The 20,193-nt window shown below is 45.4% G+C and overlaps 1 protein-coding gene and 1 pseudogene across 2 annotated transcripts in view; one reads left to right on the top strand and one right to left on the bottom strand.

Moving 5' to 3' along the window:
- The window catches only part of ACOXL (acyl-CoA oxidase like), a gene marked incomplete at its 5' end in the record, with an annotated part of 116,574 nt that extends 104,128 nt beyond the window's left edge, over positions 1-12,446 (top strand). The window contains 2 exon segments of the mRNA XM_081068425.1: positions 12,067-12,183; positions 12,357-12,446. Coding sequence (XP_080924551.1) covers positions 12,067-12,114 — 48 coding nt within the window. The 3' untranslated portion in view covers positions 12,115-12,183; positions 12,357-12,446.
- LOC308505715 (lysine--tRNA ligase-like) lies at positions 495-2,364 on the bottom strand (annotated as a pseudogene). The gene is made up of 2 exons: positions 2,293-2,364; positions 495-1,551 (listed from the first exon to the last, which is right to left on the bottom strand). The product of its transcript is annotated as a lysine--tRNA ligase-like (transcript).
- Positions 12,447-20,193: the final 7,747 nt, after the last annotated feature.

A 20,193-nucleotide genomic window follows, 5' to 3' on the forward strand; every position in this document is an offset into this window, starting at 1 on the left:
CCTTCGATAGATGAATGGATAAAGAAGTTGGGGTATATATACACAATGGAATACTATTCGGCAGTAAGAAAAGATGATATAGGAACATTTGTGACAACATGGATGGATCTTGAGAGTATAATGCTAAGTGAAATAAGTCAGACAGAAAAAGCAGAGAACCCTATGATTTCACTGATATGAGGTATATAAACCAAAAACAACAAAAGAACAAGACAAACAAATGAGAAACAAAAACTCATAGACAGACAATAGTTTAGTGGTTACCAGAGGGTAAGGTGGGAGGGGGGAGGGAGATGAGGGTAAGTGGGATCAAATATATGGTGATGGAAGGAGAACTGACTCTGGGTGGTGAACACACAATGGGATTTATAGATGATGCAATACAGAATTGTAAACATGAAATCTATGTAATTTTACTAACAAATGTCACCCCAAGAAATTTTAAAAAAAGGAACAGAAAAAGAATTTTCTAAGTTTCTTCAGTCTCGTAGAGGTTAGTTCTGGCCACTCATCACCAAGCTGAATTTTCTGAAAGGTGGGGTGATGTCAATCTCAGGGCCATCTGGATGGTGGGTGACCTTGTAACTGCCTGTAATGGCATCCCTGAAATCATCTCCATGATTTCCTTGAGATTGTGATAGTCTGTGAAGACCATCTAAAACTCACAGGTGGTGATCTCAGGATTTTGAGTCAAATCAACTCCTTCATCCTGGAACTGGCATCCAATTTCATAAACCTGGTCAATGCCCCTAACCAGCAGTATCTCATGGTACAGTTCTGGAGCATTCTTGTAACATTAATCCATGTTCAGCTCACTGTGGTAGGTAGTAAAAAGCTTGGCCACAACTCTGCCTGGGATGATGTTCATCATGAGAGTTTCAGCCGCCTGGAATCCCAACTGATCCAAGATACTTCTTATATATGTGATGACTTAGAGCAGACGATAAATTTCTGCCTCACAGTCAATCAGGATCAAGTTCAAGTATTGCTGACAATATCGTGTTTCCTTGTCTTTGAGGCCAAAGTGAAGATGAGCTCACATATGCAAGGAAGGAGATGACAGTGTGGTCTCATAGGGATCGATGCTCAGCTCACCCTCTTGGTTTTCCCAGGACTCCCCTGAGCTCCATTATGTCTCCCCAGTGCAGTTTGTTATTGATCGAATACATTCTTTTTCTGATTTATAACTCCTGGGATTGGCTGTGACTTGCACACTGACCCCCTCTCCTCGAAGGATCATAGAAGATGAGCTTTTCCTCAGAAGGTCTTTTGGCATGGATTCTACTTACCACCTTTAAGGTGATGTCACTCAGGTGTTTTCAGGGCTGTAGGTGATGTATTCTGGATGAAATGAGTGAGCAAGATGTCTACATGGGCCTTGTGTGGGTCTTCCCCCTCAACCTTTAGCTGGTGGACTGCTTGGCTGCAGATCTCATATTTCCTTGGGTCCAGGCTCTCTTCCTCGGCACCCACGTCATTATCAGTGGTGTGGTTGGTGGCAACAGCATTGGCCTGGCTTAGTTCTCCCTCACTGAGCTCCTTCTTCTCAGCCTACTTCTCTCTACCTTCTCAGGTTTCAAGTGACTCTTTAGCTCAGTTTGGGCTCACCGCCTTCCACATTTACCTGAGCCCCATGTATCACCTGAAACATACATTCTTGATAAAAACTCTCTTTCAAATAGAAATAGTGATAAATGTGCTCCATTTGATAAAGAGCACCTAAGGGAAACATAAAGTCAACATTATACTTGATGGTGAAAGACTGGATGCTCCCTTCGTAAGATTGGGAATAAGGCAAGTGTGTCTGCTCTCACCATTCTTCTTCACTATAGTGATAGAACTTGTAGCCAGTGCAATAAGGCAAGAAAAAGAAATAAAAGCCACATATATTGGGAAGGAAGTAATAAAACTGTTCCTGTATTCGGATGTAGAAAAGGAAAAACTCAATTTTTTCTTTCCTATGCAGGGAAAAACCCTGTTATTCCCTACTGTTTTTTTTTTCTGTGTGTGTGTGAATCTCTTTCACTGCTCACACAGAACACTTCACTATAGTCTCTGATGCCAGCCACAATTTCTCTCTGAATGCCACAATTTCACTCAGTTCTGACATTACCTGGGGGATAGCATCAATTCTCGCAGACTAAGGGCTCAGCCCCACAAGACTGTTCCCCGCCCCCACTTCAGACACCACTGGTAACCTCAGGTTATCATCTGTGCTTCGGCCAACCAGCTGCAGATCGGAGGTCACCACGACCCCCTCTTCAGTGTGATTAATTCACTGGAGCAGCTCACAGAACTCAGGAAAGCATGCTTATTAAAGGACTGGATGAAGGCCACAGTGACCAGCCAGATGACGACACACATGGGGCCGGGTCTTGGAGGGTCCTGAGCACACACAGGAACTTCAGTCCCCGTCGAGCTGGGGTGTGTCACCCTCCTGGTGTGGGTGTGTTCGCCAGCCTGGAAGCTCTCTGAACCCCATACTTTGGGACTTTATGGAGGCTTCATGGTGAAAGTATGACCCATCATTAACTCCGTTTCCAGCCCCTCTTCCTCTCTGCAGAATGGCAGGAGGAGGGAAGTTGGGGCTGAAAATCCCAAGCTTCAGGTGGTCTTTTGGGCGACCAGCCCTCATCCAGGGTCCATCCACGAGCGCTCCCAGAGTCACCTCATTAGAACAAAAGACAGGCCTGTCACTCAGGAAATTACAAGGGTTTCAGGAGCTCTGTGCCAGGAACTGGAGTCAAAGACCAATATGTATATTTTCTATTATCTCATAAGAAGGTATAATTGTTTATATAGAAAATCCCACGTTATTTCCAGAAAAGTGCTACAAATAAGAAGTGGGTTCAGCAAGGGCACAGGATACATGACAAAAATCAACTGTAGTTTTATACATTAGCAACAAACACAAGGGTGCCAACATTTAAAATATAATACTATTTGCGGTTGTTCATAAAAATTGAAATAGGTGCAAATGTAACAAAACAGGTGCAGGACGTACATGCTGAAAGCTACAAAACATTGATGAGCGATGATCTAAAGACATGCAAGGACACACCGTGTTAATGTCCTGAACGACTCTGCTGCTGTTTTCAGAGCGTACAGAGCATCTTTCACCTTTAAGGCTGTGGATTAAGAGGGGAGGCAGCAGCCAACCCGTAAGTCCTCAGACACGTCCCATCGTCAGGGACGATCCAAAGCCAGCCTGCAGCATTAGGAAGTGGGTGCCAGCCCTCAGGTGGCTTTCATCTGCCGCTCATGCTCAGTGAGGGGGATCTGGCGCGTGTTGGGGCCTCAGTGTCTGCCTCTTTGCTGTCACTGTACACGCACGTGGTCAGGCTTGCTGCCTCCGGGGTGTGGCAGGCTCTGGCTGGCTGTGGGGCAGCAGGATGCACACAGATCTGCACCGGCCGGAGGATGGAGGGGAGAAGAGAAGGGAGTGCTGGCTGTCCCCGGGCTGCCGTCTTGCTTCCTCACTCTCCTCGCTGCAGCACAGGGGAGCTCTGCAGCATCTCTGCAGTGGTGCTGATGATGGAAGACTTCTCTCTGCATACAATTTTTTAAAATACGAAAATAATTCCACAGTGGAGTCATTAGCCCACCGCAGGCAGTCTCAGCTATAATTCATGGCTCCGTGTCTCCCACCACTGTAATTTTGTTTTGCATTCATTAGGATACGAGTTTTTAAAAGGAGGAATCTCAAGGAATCACAATTCCGACGACTAAGATTAACCACCATGTCACTCACAGATATCACTAAGGCTGTAATTCTGAAAAGTCAAGTAATTTCCCTTGTGGGGAGACCACGGGAACAACGCTCAGCCTCCTCTCTAGGGTAGGCTGATTGACGAGGCGAGGAAGCGGCTGCTTCCATGGCAACGCGAAGGTTGCCACCACCTTTTCCAGCTTTATTTTGTTCAGAGACAAAATTCTTATCCCTCCCTGGAATTTGAGAAGAAGAGAGTCGGCTGGTATTCTTGGGTACATAAAAGGGGAGGGTGCTTCTAGGAAGCTTCCTATGCTTTTACCACACACACACACACACACACACACACACACACACACACACTTTTTCGAGCACATCAGTAGGCAGCCTGTTTTCTTCTCTGTCAGCAGTTTCATTGCCTTTAAGGTTGGGTGGAAGAGACTCTCCCCTTTACCCTGAAACTGTTTGTAACAATCTTAGTGGTGCAGAATAAGTTAGTGCTTTGTTCGGCTTAAAGAAGAAGAAAGAGCGCTTCTGTGGGGAAATTTTTAAATGGCTTTTCTAGATCAAGGATGAGTAGAACAGAGGGTAATCCTAGGGGCTGGGGACAATGGTAATGATTATGAGGGTGACAGTGGCCACACCTTGAATATCTACTATGTGTCCGGCAAATGTCACTTGGCCCTCACCATCATGGCCAGCCCGGCTGACAGCTGAGGAATTTGAGGCACAGCAGGTTTGTGCCAGTTACCCAGGATAACACAGCAGGTGTCAGAGTCTGTGTGTACACCAGCTGTGTCTGATCCACAGCCTGGGTTTTTGCCACCACCTCCTGCCTCCCGCCCTCCGTGACACCTGGGGTGACATGATGCTGACCTGGTCCCAGGACGGCCTCCCGTGGGCAGCATTAGGCACCAGAACAGTATCCAGAGCAAACTCCACAGTGAGGCAGCCGGTTCGCTGCTGTTCATTGTGAGGGGTCAGAGCCCTTCTGTGCTGGGTCAGACCCACTCTTGTTTGTGTCACTGAACCCTCAAAGAAGCTGGAATTGGCCAACTGTCAGATCCAGGCGACCCAGGCCTGCCTCACTACTGGCTGTTGACAGGCAGGGTGACACGGGTTATCATCCAGGTTTGTGAGGTCATCCAGAAGTGGCCTGCTCAGTGCGGACCTGGAGACACTGCAGGTGCCTCTGCCTGTGGCGTCCCTTGTCTGAATGCTCTGGGGTCTCCACTGGGGCCATCCATCTGCTTGTGGGAGCATGTGTCCCGGCTCCCAGCCCTGTGGGTCAGCTGCCTGCTCCACGTGGCACTACTCAGTGTTGTGGCCAGGTAGACATTCTGCAGAATGGTGGCCCCACAGGGCACCGCGGCAGGAGACCCACGGGTTTCGTGTTGGGGTGAGACCCACGGGTTTCGTGTTGGGGCGACACCCACGGGTTTCGTGTTGGGGTATGACCCACGGGTTTCGTGTTGGGGTGTGACCCACGAATTTCGTGTTATGGTGTGACCCACGGGTTTCGTGTTGGGGAGGACCTTTATGTTCCCGGCATCTTGATCTGGTGTGACCCTTGAGAAAGAGGAAAAGGAATGGCAAAGGCTCCTTCTGTCTGAAGTGTCTGGCCAAGAATACATGGGCCCTATGTTTGCGCCTGCGAGTTCGGGGTGTCTCCCTGTTCTCGATATAGAATTTTCGACACTGACAGGAAAGCACCTTCATTTCTTTCTATTTCTGAAATATTCTCGTGTTTAAAAAGTGTCATCGTCACTGACCCATCACAACTCCTGAGGACTTGTTTAGTCTAGTCTGTGCTGGTTGGACTGTTGAGGGCTGGGAGAAAGAAAGGCATCTGGAGGGTACATGTTATTTGTTGGGAATCCTGCAGGATTGGAAAGGCCCTCTGAGAGCTTTTCCTTGGGGCCTTTTTACATATTCGTCACAATTTGGAGTACTATTAAAGAAGCATTTACCTATATGCCACACACACATGCATACATTTGAAGTATGACAGCTAAAACATGGTGATGTGATACGTTGAGTCTGATATTTCAATGCTTTGTCAAGGTTGCTTGGTCAAAGCCCAATGGCAAAAAAAAAAAAAAGTTGAATGTTCAACTTTTTAAAAAAACATATAGGAAGAGTTGTGTGCAGCCTGGCCCTTCCGAGACCCAAGCTTGATCCAAGGCATTGGTTGGGCTGGGTGTGCTGAGGCTTGGGGCTAGAAGTCGGGGTGTCTGTCGCATGCATTGCTTGATAATAAGCAGCCAACTTTTTGCATCCTGGTTGGCCAGCTGGACCAAATCTGCCTGGTCCACCCAGTGGTGTAAAATAGCCTGCTTTGTACATATTTTCTTTCTGAGCTTCAATGTCCAGGCCATCCCAGAGAAGGGGAAGACATAGGAACAGAAAGGCTTGGGCTCACTGAGAGGTGGGTGGGTCTCCACCTGCGTCAGAGGGAATGAGGTGCAGTGGTCCAGCTGTGGGGTTCTCACAGGCTCCCTTAAATCCTGTTTGTGGCTGAGTTATTAATGAGGGAAGGAAGCCACAGGGAATGTGGCCTTTGCCCAGGGATTTGCTTAGCTTTTGTCTGCAGAGGTCAGCACGTGGACAGTGAAGGGTGAGTGTTCTGTCCTCCCTCCCTCTGACAGCATGGATGCCTACAAACCAGCTTGTACTCCAAGAAGTCTTGAGGTGAAAGCGGAGGCCTGGCCACGAAGCTCCTCTCCTTTTTCTGATGACGGGGTGTCACTCAGAGTAGACTGATGCAATGATGCCGCAGAGCAGGAAACACGCGAAGCAATTATCTTTTTAGTAGGTCACTGGCCTCCGTTGGGAGAAGAGAGGAGAGGGAGCCTGGGGAAGGCGGGCACGCGGCTGCCGCAGAGGCTGCGTGTGCAGTAGCTGTGTTGGTGATTAATAGCCGTGTCACTTCCCATGAATGTTGCTTTAAGCAGCCGTGTTTGAAATTGAGTGGGAATGAAATAAAACAACCCAAAATAAACGTTTCCTCTCTTCCTTACGAGTTGCTGGGATCCAGAAATGGCTTTTCAGATCTATAATTTTAAAGGGCATCATGCACAGCAGCTCGGAGCCCCCGCTTTGTCCTCACACGGACGCCACGCGTATACACGTCACTTGTTTTTAAAGACTATGAGGAACTCAAGCTCAGGGACTTTGAGGTTTTTCTCGGCACTGAAATAAAAATTATGTTTACAGAGAAAAATATAGCCTTTACATGTGTTTTAAAGAAAAATAGTAAGCCAGCAGAGGAAAAGGACAGGAAGGAGCTTGTGCTCTATGGATGGGGACATGGAGCAGTCGGGACGTCGGCAGGCGGGGTTGTGACCAGCTGCAGGCTTGCAGGCCTGTGAGCTTATCCAGGGCAGCTCGCCGGGACATGGCAACCGGAGGATGGTCCCCAGTGCGGTCAGCTAGGGCCCGAGAGCATAAATCAGAGGGTGACCACAGAGTGGCAGGCAGGGGTCCTGCACTGACCATGCCCTTTCAAGACACCTTCTGGAGGCCCCTGTCTCTGCTGCCTCTGCTGGAGCCAGGCTGCCAGCTTGGGGGCAGATGGTGACCATCGCAGGATGACCTCTGGTGCATCTCTGGGCAGGAGCTCTTAGAGTCATGCTTTCTCCCGAGAATCCAAAGAACACATCTTATGGGTGAGAAGCTGGGGGGAACCCTGGCTCAGTGCTTTGGGGATAGTCAGTGTCTCGGGCCAGAGGGAGGGGTGCTGCCTCCTGTCCACTCGTTTGTTTCCTTCTAGTCCAGCACAAAGCAAAACAACCAGCTAGTTGGTTGGCTGCAGGCAGAGAGCCCTGCCTGGGGCTGGTGGCAGGGTGGGTCCTCATATTTGTGTCCTCCACCCCTGTCCTCACTGCCCACTGCTCCCACACAGACACTCGCTGTTCTTTTATTGGAACATTGAGTAACAAGCAAGCATTCCAAGGAGCAGTAGAGGGGGGGCAGGCGGAGGGAGGCATGAAGAGGCGGGATGTGAGGAGGGGGGCAGGTAGAGGGGGACCAGAGGAGGGGTGTGGGTGAGGGAGCACGTGAGGAGGGGATGTAAGGAGGAGGAATGTGGATGGGGGCAGGTGGAGGGAGTGTGTGGAGGGGGCTATGGGTGGACGGAGGTGGACAGGGGGCTATGGGAGGAGGGGTGTGGGCGGAGGGGGCACATGAGGAGAGGGACACAAGGAGGGGAGCAGGCAGAGGGGATGTGAGGAGGGGTCTGTGTGGAGCTACTGAGAGGTGTCAGAACTTCCCTCTGTCATCCTTCCTTCCTCTTTCCTGGGCACCCACACGTGGCCAGCCTGGAGCTCCTAATGGAGGGATAGGCCTGCCCTCAGTGAGCTGTGCGTCCTACCCCAAGTGTTGTTTGGAAACCCAGGTTTTATTATTGTTCAGTGATGGTGAAGCCAACAGATCAGGAAATGCCTGCCACTGAAAAGATAATTTGCTATCATAGTTCCCAAGAGGAGGGGGCATGCCACCTGTCACAGAGTCACACAGGAAGCCCCAGGCTCAGTCAGGAAACCGAGGGAGCGAGGGGAGACGTGGGCAAGAGCCTTGTTTCTGGTTTCCATGGGAAGGAATGGGTGAGGCAGGGTCAGCAGGCTAAGCAGGTTAGGACTGGCTCGTTTGAATAATTTCGAAGGTTCTGGTACATAGGGCTGTCCCTGGTTGTCTGGTACCTGGCCCTAGGAAGGTTAGGGCCGGGGACAATAGCCCAGAGTGGAAGAGTCAGACAAAGGTATTGGCTGGGGGTGTGGCTCTGCCTTGGTTAGTTTGTGCTGGAAGATGGATTCGGAGAGGAGTCATTTCCTCAGTCTAGGAACTGGCTGGCTCTGGGAGGGACTGCCCCTCCAGTGTCAGCAAGGGCCCAGATGTCAAAGCATCGAAACCTGTGGTTACTACAGGTGTACACGTGCCAGCGTGAAGGGAAAAGTGCTCCGATGTGGGAGGAATAGCAGAAGACACACTTGGGCATTCTGAGGAGAAGCAGCTTCCTGCTAAAACTGGTTTGGGTTTTGAGGAGTATGCTGAGGAGGGGGAAGGTCTCAGTAGGGGAGGACATTTGGCTGAGCCACCAACAAGTGGCCCTTATGGGTGAGGTTGGCTGTAGGCAGAGAGCCCTGCCTGGACAGAAGCCCTGGATGGCAAGATGTCTGAAGGCGCTTAGCAGGAAAAACATGTCAACAAAAGGTCACTGCCATCAATTTAAGGCCAACAGGTGTCCCCAATCTGGGGTGCCATAAAAGGAGAGACTGTTGACATGAATAGTTTCCAAACGGGGGAAACACAGCTTCCAGAGGAAACAGAAAGTATGCCACCAGCCCCCTAAACCCCCCCCAAAAAAATATAAAAGAAAAAGGGGAGGATGCATTTTATAGAGAAAGTCCCTGCCCTGGTACCTGATTGGTCCATTTTTATGCAGACGAGGAACACAAATTAGCACAGTCTGATTGGTCCAAATAGCACTGTACTGATTGATTAGAATCGTTCATTCTGATTGGTTGTTATGGAGCCGCTCTGATTGGCTAGTAAAGATGCAAATGAGGATATAGCTGTGCAGCTCTGATTGGATGGGGCAGGTCTCAGCCCATTGGTGGAAATACCATACCAGCAACCCCTTTATAAGGGTCGGCTAGGCAGGCAGGAACACAGTGTAGGGCTGGCAGCCCAGTCTGTGGCTTTTTCCTGATGGTGCAGCCTGTGTGAGAAGCAGGCCTCTTTTAGCAATGGCTGCTAGACTCTGATGGTGAATTTGAACTCAGTTAACCACAAGGAGTCCTTCTTGGCAGGTATATTCTTTTAGGGATTAACGAACAGTTGGGACACTCAAGTAAGGCCAAAGTTGGCTCCTGAGTGCCCAGCTGCGGCACCTGGGTGTCACTCTGTAAGCTGGGCAGAGCTGGTTAGTCCTCTGGAAGTTCTAGTGAGTTCATAGGCTCACGGTCACAGAACTTAATCAGCCAGCAAGGGTAGTGACGGTGAATTTATTCTAGATGGAAAAAGGGATCCCCTATGGCAGTGGTTGAAAACTCAGTGCCTCTCGGGCCTGCAGGTAATGCCAGCAAGTGACAGGGCTCTGGAGACGTAGGGGACAGCCAGGGCCCAGCCAAGCGGTTGGCGGCCTCTGTGTTTTAGGGGTCACATCATGGAAATGGGGTCCGGAGTTGCCCGATCCTCCTTGTTTTCAAGACAGACTGTTGTGAAGTCACCTGGCCTTTCCGTGGCTCCTTAGCTAAACTCTCCCCCCTTATCAGCATGACAGAAGGTACTGGGAAGCCTGCCACCTGGACCCTTGGTGGTCTCTTTCTGCTCTGCACCTTTACCCCAATTGAACTGTGTGGGCTAAAGAGGAAATGGGATGATTACAAGGTGTGCCTAAATTGGGAAACTGAGGCACACTAGGCAGGGGGCAGATCTAGCATCAAATATGCTCCGTGAGGTCTTGAGTGAGCCACTTGGCCTGTGTCGTCTGCCCGTCGTCCTCGGCAAAGCTCATTCATTACACAAATATCGAGTGTCTGCTGTGTGCCGGGCCAAGACTGAGGCTGCAACTCAAAAATGGGCTATCTGATGGGACATTGTTGAAAATCGTTACTGTAACTATTTTTCAACAAAAGAAAACTAAAAGGTGCTGTGATCAGTCTCTTCTCTTGCTGTCACCATGGCGAAGGCTCCGGAAATGGTCTGACCACACAGAGGGAATACGGTGAATGATGTCTGGGTGGGCAAGGCCCATGCACGGGGCTCCCCTGCTCATACCACCTGCTCTGCTGCTGTGTCGCAGGCTGTGTGCGCAGGAGCTGGGCCTGGCCTTCCTGACCCTGGTGGACGTCCAGCGCCCAGTGTGGTGCCAATGTCTCCCAGGACAGGGACTTACGTATGGCAACATTCTGCTTTTAGTCGACAAGATTTTAGCCACACAGCCATAGAAAAAGCTACACTATAATCACAGCATTTAAAAACGAGAGTCAAGAGGGTGGCGACAAATGAAATTTGTGAAGTGGCCTAACATTATGATGACACCATTATTGGGTCTGTGGATTTTTAACTGGATCCGCAGCGATCAGCCGAAGCTGAGAGGTTTCCCCAGACTGTCAAGCCTCTTGTGGTGCCGTCCTGCCTGCTATGTTGGGTGGCGTCGGGACAGTGTTCCCCAATAGCCATCTGTGGGGAGCAGCCTGGGGAGTCCGCCCTCGTAGAGAACAGGCCTGTGCTCATAGTGCTCACAGCGGCTGCCCTGTGTGCCCATTGTCATGTGTGTGTCCCCTCCCACCACACGACAGGGCTGTGTGGGCATGAATTCTAGACGCCTATTCACTGAAAGACTATGGTGCCCTTTAAAAAGTACAAGACAATTACTAAAGTATAAAAGTATATTTAAGCAAATCTTTAGCAAACATAAAAATTAGGACAGATGGCTGCTTCCCCTCTCTGAGTGCTGGGTGGCTATCCTTACTTCAGTGGTGTCTGAAGCACAGGTGTGCCTGTTTGATAATGTAGCACGTGTGTACCTGTGCGTATACGCCAGTGTGTGCATGGGTGTGCACGTGTGCCCGTGTGTGAAATGCTCTTTTAGAACCCCACATGAAGGTCAGAGGTGTTCACGACAGGATGCTGTCCTGCCTAGGATCGGGCAGAGGGTGACCTGCCCCAGGCCAAGGGATGCTCTGAAACCGTCTACAGGTGTTCCCCGTGGGGACAGCCCCAGACGCACCACATTATAAGCTGCTCCAAGGACGGCCTCAGTTCATGGAAAACAGCTGCCTCAGAGCCAGGCGCAGCACCACCCACAGGCGTGGGGCAGGGCAGGCTGAGGGCAGCACCTTCCCATGTGGGGCGGCAGGGCGGCTGAGGTGGGCTGAAGAGAGCGCCCGCCTCGGCATCTGGCAGGAGCACGGGATTCGCATTACCTCCTTGCAGAGAATGTGTTTTTGAAATATGTTCTCGGATACCGCTCCCATCCTGTTAATTATGTCACACACTTAGTAAAGAGGAGTAATTAATGATTGTGGGATACTCGGAACTATGAAATGCCATGCGAATGTTAAGGAGTAAAATTACTCTATGTTATTAAATAGATACATGGCGTTGAAAATATTCCATGGTGAGAAGGTTAATTTCCAGAAGGGCTGAGAAGTTCTCTGTTGTACTACCTTCAGGAACTTTTTATATCTTGTCTTACCCACATTTCCAGAGACTCGGGTATTCTGTGTTCTAAAGTAGCTGAAAGGGCTTCCATACAAATGGCTGCTTGGCCCTTCAGCTCTGGGGAGGAGTTGCCTACTGGATTTTGGTAAAACTGTGTCTTGCTTTTTGGTAAAACTGTGTCTCTCTAGCTGGAGGCAGTTTGGGCCCAAGGCCCAGGAAGAGGTCAAGATCAATGAGCACCAAACGCAGACCCTTCGACTGATGCCTCACCTGGCTACAACCTTAGCCCTGGTCTTCGCCAGCAGGTGAGATGGCCCTCGGGGTTTGCTGTCTCATGGGGAGTGGATGCCCTGGCTTTGATAGGAACAAGAGGAGAGGTGGGGGGTGAGCTTCATTTTCCGATATGAGCAGGAAGGATGTGTGGTTAAAACCTACCCCGGGTTAAAAACGGTGTCTGCATTTTCACATCTGTGTCCAGATGAATGGGACCCTCAGAGAATTTGAGACTTGGACCAGAGTTTTTCCTGAGTTTCCAAGAGAAACAGACTCGAATACTGACAGTTTCTCTACCTTGGATAAAGGTTCTAGTTTACTGTAAGGTTTTCAAAAATAGGTGAAGCCGTGTGAATATGTTGGGAGCAGAGGAGCAGTCAGGTGTAACGACATGCAGTGTGGTGCTTCAATTGGCTCGGAACTTCTCGGCACATCTCACTTCTCCTCACGCCCCAGGAGGTTGCCTGGGCAGCTATGGGCTGTCTCTTCATTCTCAAGACCAGAAAGTTGGGGACTTGCTGATTCCTGGTTCCTGGCACAGAGCTCCTGAAACCTTTGTAATTTCCTGGGTGAACTCATTGTCTTTTGTTCTAATGAGGTGACTCTGGGTGGCTCCTGGATGGTGGCTGGTCACCAGAAAGACCAACCATGATTAGAAGCTTGGAATTTTCAGCCCCACCGCTGATTCTCCAGAGAGGGGAGGGTCTGGAAATGGAGTTAATGATGAATCATGCCTCCGTGAGGGAGCACCTTAAAGTCCCAAATACGGGGTTCAGGGAGCTCACGGGTTGGCGAAGCTGTGAAGGTGCTGGGAGAGCGGTGCCCAGAGAGGGCGTGGAAGCTCCGTGCCCCTGGCACACGCCTCTTCCATCTGGATGTCCACCATATCCTTCATCACATCCTTGTACAATAAACTGGATTTCATTAGAAGTAGAATCATTTTGTGCTTCAAAGGACATCAAGAAAATTAATAGACAATCCACAGCATGGCAGAAAATACTTACAAATCATATATGGGATAAGGGACTTGTATCTAGAACATATAAAAAATTCTTGCGATTCAACAGTAAAATGACAAATAAACCAATTGAAAAATGGGCAAGACCTGAATAGGCATTTCTCCAAAGAAAGTTTCAGATGCCAATAAACACATGAAAAAGGGGCTAAAAATCATTATTCATTAGAAAAATGCAAATCAAAATGACAACGAGAGACCACATCTGTTCAATGGCTGTAATGAAAGAAGATAGATAATAAAGGTGTTATTGAGGATGTGGTGAAATGGAAAGTTCATACACAGCTGGTGGGAATGTGGAATGGTACAGCCATATAGGAAAACAGTTTTCAGGTCTTCAAAATGTTAAACACAAAATTACTATGACCCAGCAATCCCCCTTCTAGGTATATGCACAGAGAAATGAGAACATATGTATGTGCAAAAACTTGGACATGAGTGTTCATAGCAGCATTCTTCATAATACCCCAAATGTGGAAACAGTCCTAAAGGTCCATCAGCTAATAAATGGATGCAGACGAGTGTTCAGCCATGAAAAGGGATGCAGTGCTGGTAGGCGCTACAGCAGGAATGGACATGGAACACGTTACGCTAAGTGAAACACGCATCCCAAGGATCATATGATATGATTCCATCGATAGGAAATTTCCAGAATAGTCAGGATCAGAGACACAGAAAGTAGACGGGTGGTTGCCAGAGACTGGGGGTTAAGGCGGGGAGTGAGGAGTGCCAGCTAACGGGCATGAGGCTTCTGTATGGGGTGATGAAATGTTCTAAAATTGGATGGGGTGGTCTCACAACTCTGTAAATATACTTAAAGCCACAGAATTGCACACTTTGAAAGTGTGAACACTGTGGTATGTTAACTGGATCTCAATAAAGCTGTTACTAAAAAAGCAAATCAGACTGTGTGAGTTATCTAAGTTGTTCTTTGTCAAACTTGTCTTGGCTAGTTTAGGTCTTTTGCATTTCAATATACAATTTTGATGATGATGATGATGATGATTATTTTTACTAAAAAAGCTTGCTTGGATTTATTTGTGATTGTCCTGAATCTAAAAAAGGAACCCAGGCAGTATTGGGTCTTTCAAATCCAGAAGGTGGTGTCTCTCTCCACTTACATAGGTCTTTCATTTTTCTCAGCAGTATTCTATAATTTACAGTGTAGAGGTCTTTCACATTTCTTACCAAATTTATTTGAATGGGATTGCTTTAAAATTTGAATTACCAGCTGTTTGTTAATGTCACATGGAAAGGTACCTGATTTTTGAATATTGACCTTGTATTTTCACTAAATTCACTTATTAGATATAGGGGTTTCTTTATAGACTCTAGGATTTTCTATGCACACAGTTATATGTGCATACAGTTTCACTTCTTCCTTGGCAATATCTAGGCTTTTTCCCTCCTCTTTTTTTCTTGCCTTATTGGATTGGCTGAAACCTCCACTACAATACTGAACAGCAGTGGTCGTGATTTTACAGGAAAGCACTGTGGTATTTCCCCATTAAGCATGAAGATTCACTGCAGAATTTTTGCAGGTGCCTTTTGTTACATCAAGGAAGTTCTTCGTTGGCTGGACATGTTTATCATAGATGTTGAATTTTGACTGAAGTTTTCCCTCCTGTTCATTTCATTTATTTAGTTGTTTTGATTGTTCCAGCTTTGGCCACTGGGAGCTCTTTTAGGAAGACTCCCAAATCCTCTTTTTTTTCTTTAAATCTCTGCTTAGTTCCTGGTTCCTCTTGAGTCTTTTTTTTTTTTTTTTGGTCTCAAACCCGGAATTAACTTCCTTGTCTGTGGACAAGGCTGCTCTTAGTCTTAATATTTTTAAGACTATTTTTTTAAAGCTGAATTCTTTTAAGAATGATATGTCAGAAAACACGTAGCTAGTGCTTAAAGGCTTGTTCACACTTTTTTCACTGATATGCTGCGTCCTGTTGTTCTCATACCCTCTCTGAACCACCAATTTCTTATGGGCAATTCATGGCTCGTCCCTGTTGCCCACAAATTATACAGCCAGGATCTTTAACAAAGCATAAATTAAGGAATTTCTGTTAAGCGACAGACCATGTGTTCTGATATTGGTCTGGCAAAATGTGGTCACAAAGGCATGACATAAGCTGGACTATGGAGTAGATCACACACACGTATGGAGAGCAACAGCAACCAGGGCAAGCATTACCTAGGGCAGAATTGTCAAACGCCTGGTGTGTGTCCCCACGACCACTTTTTATCCCACACCCGTAGCAGACATCAGTGCGTGATCACAATTCTGTTATCCACTGACCTCATGCCTGTGTCCTTTCGATGAGCCCCCCCCCCACTTTTAGCACTTCCGTAATTTATGTCCACAGAGACGCTGCAGGGTTCTGTACTTTTTCTGCCCTGCCCCAGAATTCCTGGTTGCGTTTATTGGAGAAAGATGTTTAGAGCCAGAGGCCTGAGAGATGGGTGTCCTGGCTGCTGCTGGGGGGTAACTGTTCTAGTCCCTCTTAGAGGACATGGCTGGGAAATGTCTGTATCTATCAGTCTATATGATAAGAATTTAAAAATGAGTTCTTATTGATATCTCTGACTCCAGTCCAGCACCACAGGATTTATTCTAGCATTTTCCCCTTTCCATATTGTAACTTCTTTCTTAGATTGTGAGAAATCTGATTTTAGCATCCATAATACATTTTTAAAAATTTATTGGGGTGACAATTGTTAGTGAAATTACATAATTTCAGGTGTACAATTCTGTATTACATTATCTATAAATCCCATTGTGTGTTCACCACCCAGAGTCAGTTCTCCTTCCATCACCATATATTTGATCCCCCTTACCCTCATCTCCCACCCCCCAACCTCCTTACCCTGTGGTAACCACTAAACTATTGTCTGTGTCTATGAGTTTTTGTTTCTCATTTGTTTGTCTTGTTCTTTTGTTGTTTTTGGTTTATATACCACCTATCAGTGAAATCATATGGTTCTCTGCTTTTTCTGTCTGACTTATTTCACTTAGCAGTATACTCTCAAGATCCATCCATGTTGTCACAAATGTTCCTATATCATCTTTCCTTGACGCTGAATACTATTCCATTGTGTATATATACCACAACTTCTTTATCCATTCATCTATCGAAGGACATTTTGGTTGTTTCCATGTCTTGGCCACCGTAAACAAAGCTGCAATGAACATTGGAGCACACGTGTCTTTATGGATAAATGTTTTCAAATTTATTGGGTAGATACCCAGGAGAGGGATTGCTGGGTCATATGGTAATGCTATTCGTAATTTTTTGAGGAACCTCCACAATGCTTTCCATAACGGCTGCACCAGTCTGCATTCCCACCAACAGTGTATGAGGGTTCCTTTTTCTCCACAGCCTCTCCAACACTTGTTGCTATTTGTCTTGTTGATGATAGCCATCTGACTGGGGTGAGGTGATATCTCATTGTGGTTTTCATTTGCATTTCTCTGATGATTAGTGATGTTGAGCATTTTTTCATATGTCTATTTGCCATTTGTATGTCCTCTTTGGAGAAATGTCTCTTCAGGTCCTCCGCCCATTTTTCAATTGGGTTGTTTTTTTTTGTTGTTGTTGAGCTTCATGAGTTCCTTATATATTTTGGATATTAGCCCCTCATCAGAGGCACTGTTTGCAAAAATCTTCTCCCATTCAGTTGGTTGCCTCTTTATTTTGTCGATGGTTTCTTTTGCTGTGCAGAAGCTTTTAAGTTTCATATAGTTCCATTCGTTTATTTTAGCTTTTACTTCCATTGCCTTTGGAGCCAAATTAATAAAATTCTCTTTGAACCCAAGGTCCATAAGTTTAGTACCTATGTTTTCTTCTATGCAGTTTATTATGGCAGGTCTTATGCTTAAGTCTTTGATCCATTTTGAATTAATTTGGGAACATGTTGACAGATAACAGTCCAGTTTCATTCTTTTGCACGTGGCTATCCAATTCTCCCAGCACCATTTATTGAAGAGGCTGTCTTTCCTTCATTGTATGTTTTTAGCTTCTTTGTCAAAAATTATCTGTCCATATTTATGTAGTTTTATTTTTGGGTTCTCAATTCTATTCCATTGGTCTATGTGTCTGTTTTTCTGCCAATACCATGCTGTTTCGATTATTGTAGCCCTGTAGTACAAGCTAAAGTCAGGCAGTGTGATACCTCCAGCATTGTTCTTTTTTCTTAAGATTCCTTTGGCCTTTCAGGGTCTTTTGTGGTTCCAAACAAATCTGACGATTTTTTGTTCTATTTCTTTAAAAACTGCCATTGAGATTTTGATGGGGATTGCATTAAATCTGTATATTCTTTTGGGTAATAAGGCCATTTTAACTATGTTAATTCTTCCAATCCATGAACACGGAATGTCTTTCCATCTCTTTGTGTCTTCTTCAGTTTCTTTCAAAACTGTCTTATAGTTCTCAGCATATAAATCCTTCACATCCTTGGTTAAGTTTATTCCTAGGTATTTTATTCTTTTTGCTGCAATTGCAAAGGGAATTGTTTTTTGCATTTCTTTTTGTGAGATTTCATTATTAGTATATAGGAATGCAATGGACTTTTGTACATTGATTTTGTAGCCAGCAACTTTACTGTATTCGTTGATTGTTTCTAACAGCATTTTGGTGGAGTCTTTAGGGTTTTCTATATATAGAATCATGTCATCTGCAAAGAGTGATATTTTAACTTCTTCATTCCCAATTTTGATGCCTTTTATTTCTTTCTCTTGCCTGATTGCTCTGGCAGGAACTTCCAACACTATGTTGAAAAGCAGAGGTGACGGGACAGCCCTGTCGTGTTCCTGAACGTAGAGCAAAGGGCTTCAGTTTTTCACCATTAATTATGAGATTAGCTGAGGGCTTGTCATAGATGGCCTTTACTATGTTAAGGTATTTTCCTTCTATACCTGTTTTATTCAGTGTTTTAATCATTAATGGATGTTGTATCTTGTCAAATGCTTTTTCTGCATCAATTGATATAATCATATGATTTTTGACCTTTATTTTGTTTATGTGATGTATTACATTGATGGATTTGCAGATGTTGAACTATCCTTGTGCCCCTGGGATGAACCCCATTTGGTCGTGATGAATAATCGTTTTAATGCATTGTTGTATTCGATTTGCTAAAATTTTGTTTAGGATTTTTGCATCAGTATTCATCAGAGGTATAGGTCTGTAGTTTTCTTTTTTTGTGTTGTCCTTAGCAGGTTTTGGTATCAGGGTAATGTTGGCCTCATAAAATAAGTTAGGGAGTACTGAGTCTTCTTCAATTTTTTGGAAGAGTTTGAGCAGGATTGGTATTAGAGCCTGTTTGAAGGTTTGGTAGAATTCACTAGGAAGCCATCTGGTCCCGGACTTTTGCTTTTGGGAAGGTTTTTGATGACTGATTTAATTTCTTTAGATTTTCTGTTTAGATTTTCCAGTTCTTCACGGTTCAGCCCAGGAAGGCTATATGTTTCTAAGAACTTGTCCATTTCTTCTAGGTTATTGAATTTAGTGGCATATAGTCCTTCATAGTATTCTTGGATGATCCTTTGTATTTCTGTGGTGTCCGTGATAACTTCCCCTTTTTCATTTCTGATTTTGCTAATTAGTGTCTTCTCTCTTTTTATCTTACTGAGTCTAGCCAAGGGTTTGTCGATTTTGTTAATTTTTTCAAAGAACCAGCTCTTTGTCACATTATTTTTTTCTATTGTCTTTTTGTTCTCTATTTCATTTAGTTCTGCTCTGATTTTTGTTATTTCCTTTCTTCTGCTGACCTTGGGTTTCACTTGTTCTTTTTCTGGTTCTTTAATGTGTAACATGAGGTTATTTATTTGGGATTTTTCTTGTTTCTTGAGATAGGCCTGTAATGATATAAATTTCCCTCTTAAAACTGCTTTTGCTGCATCCCAAAAATTTTGGTAGGATGTATTTTCATTGTCATTTGTTTCTATGTATCTTTTGATCTCTCCTCTAATTTCTTCTTTGACCCAGACGTTCTTTAAAAGTATGTTGTTTAATCTCCATGAATTTGTTATTTTTCCTGCTTTCTTTTTGCAGTTGATATCCAATTTCAAAGCCTTGTGATCAGAGAATATGCTTGGTATGATTTCAATCTTCTTAAATTGGCTGAGGCTGATTTTATGTCCCAATATATGGTCTATCCTTGAGAATGTTCCATGTACACTCGAAAAGAATGTATAGTCTGATGTTTTAGGATAAAGTGCTCTATATATGTCAATTATGTCCATTTCATCTAATGTGTCTTTTAGGGCTACTATTTTGTTGTTTATTTTCTGTTTGGATGATCTATCCAGAGCTGTCAATGATGTATTTAAGTCCCCTAGTATAATTGTGTTTGGGTCAATTTCTCCATTTAGATCTGTTAGTAGTTGCTTGGTATATTTTGGTGCTCCCTGATTGGGGGCATAAATATTGATGACTGGTATGTCTTCTTGTTGTAGAGCCCCCTTACCATTATGAAATGTCCATCTTTGTCTCTTGTTATCTTTTTCACCCTGAAGTCTGTTTCATCTGATATCATTATGATATCATTATTATTTTCTCTAGGTACCATTTGCTTGGAGTGTCAATTTCTACCCTTTCACTTTGAGTCTTGCTTGTTCTTGTAGATGAGATGTGTCTCTTGGAGACAGCATATGGTTGGGTTTAATTTTTTGATCCAATCTGCTACTCTGTGCCTTTTTATTGGTGAGTTCAGTCCATTTACATTTAGGGTGATTATTGATACATGAGGATTTCCTGTCATTCTATCTTTAGTTTTCTGGTAAGGCTGTGTCTCCATTGTTTCTTTGCCTTTTTGTTGTTGTCTGATATTTCTGTGCAGTGGTATTCTATGATGTTTCCCTCTCTTTCTTCTTTTATTAAAATATATATTTCAGTTCTGGATTTTTTTTGAGTGGTTACCCATAAGTTTATGTAAAAGAAAGTTTGATATTTAGAGTAGTCTATTTTCTTCAGCATGCTTGCTTTCTCCATTCCCATATTCCAGTTCAGGCCTTTACTTGTCTCCTTTTTATGTT

The sequence above is a fragment of the Rhinolophus hipposideros genome (genome assembly GCF_964194185.1).
Source record: "Rhinolophus hipposideros genome assembly, chromosome: 12".
NCBI classification, from domain to species: Eukaryota; Metazoa; Chordata; class Mammalia; order Chiroptera; family Rhinolophidae; genus Rhinolophus; species Rhinolophus hipposideros.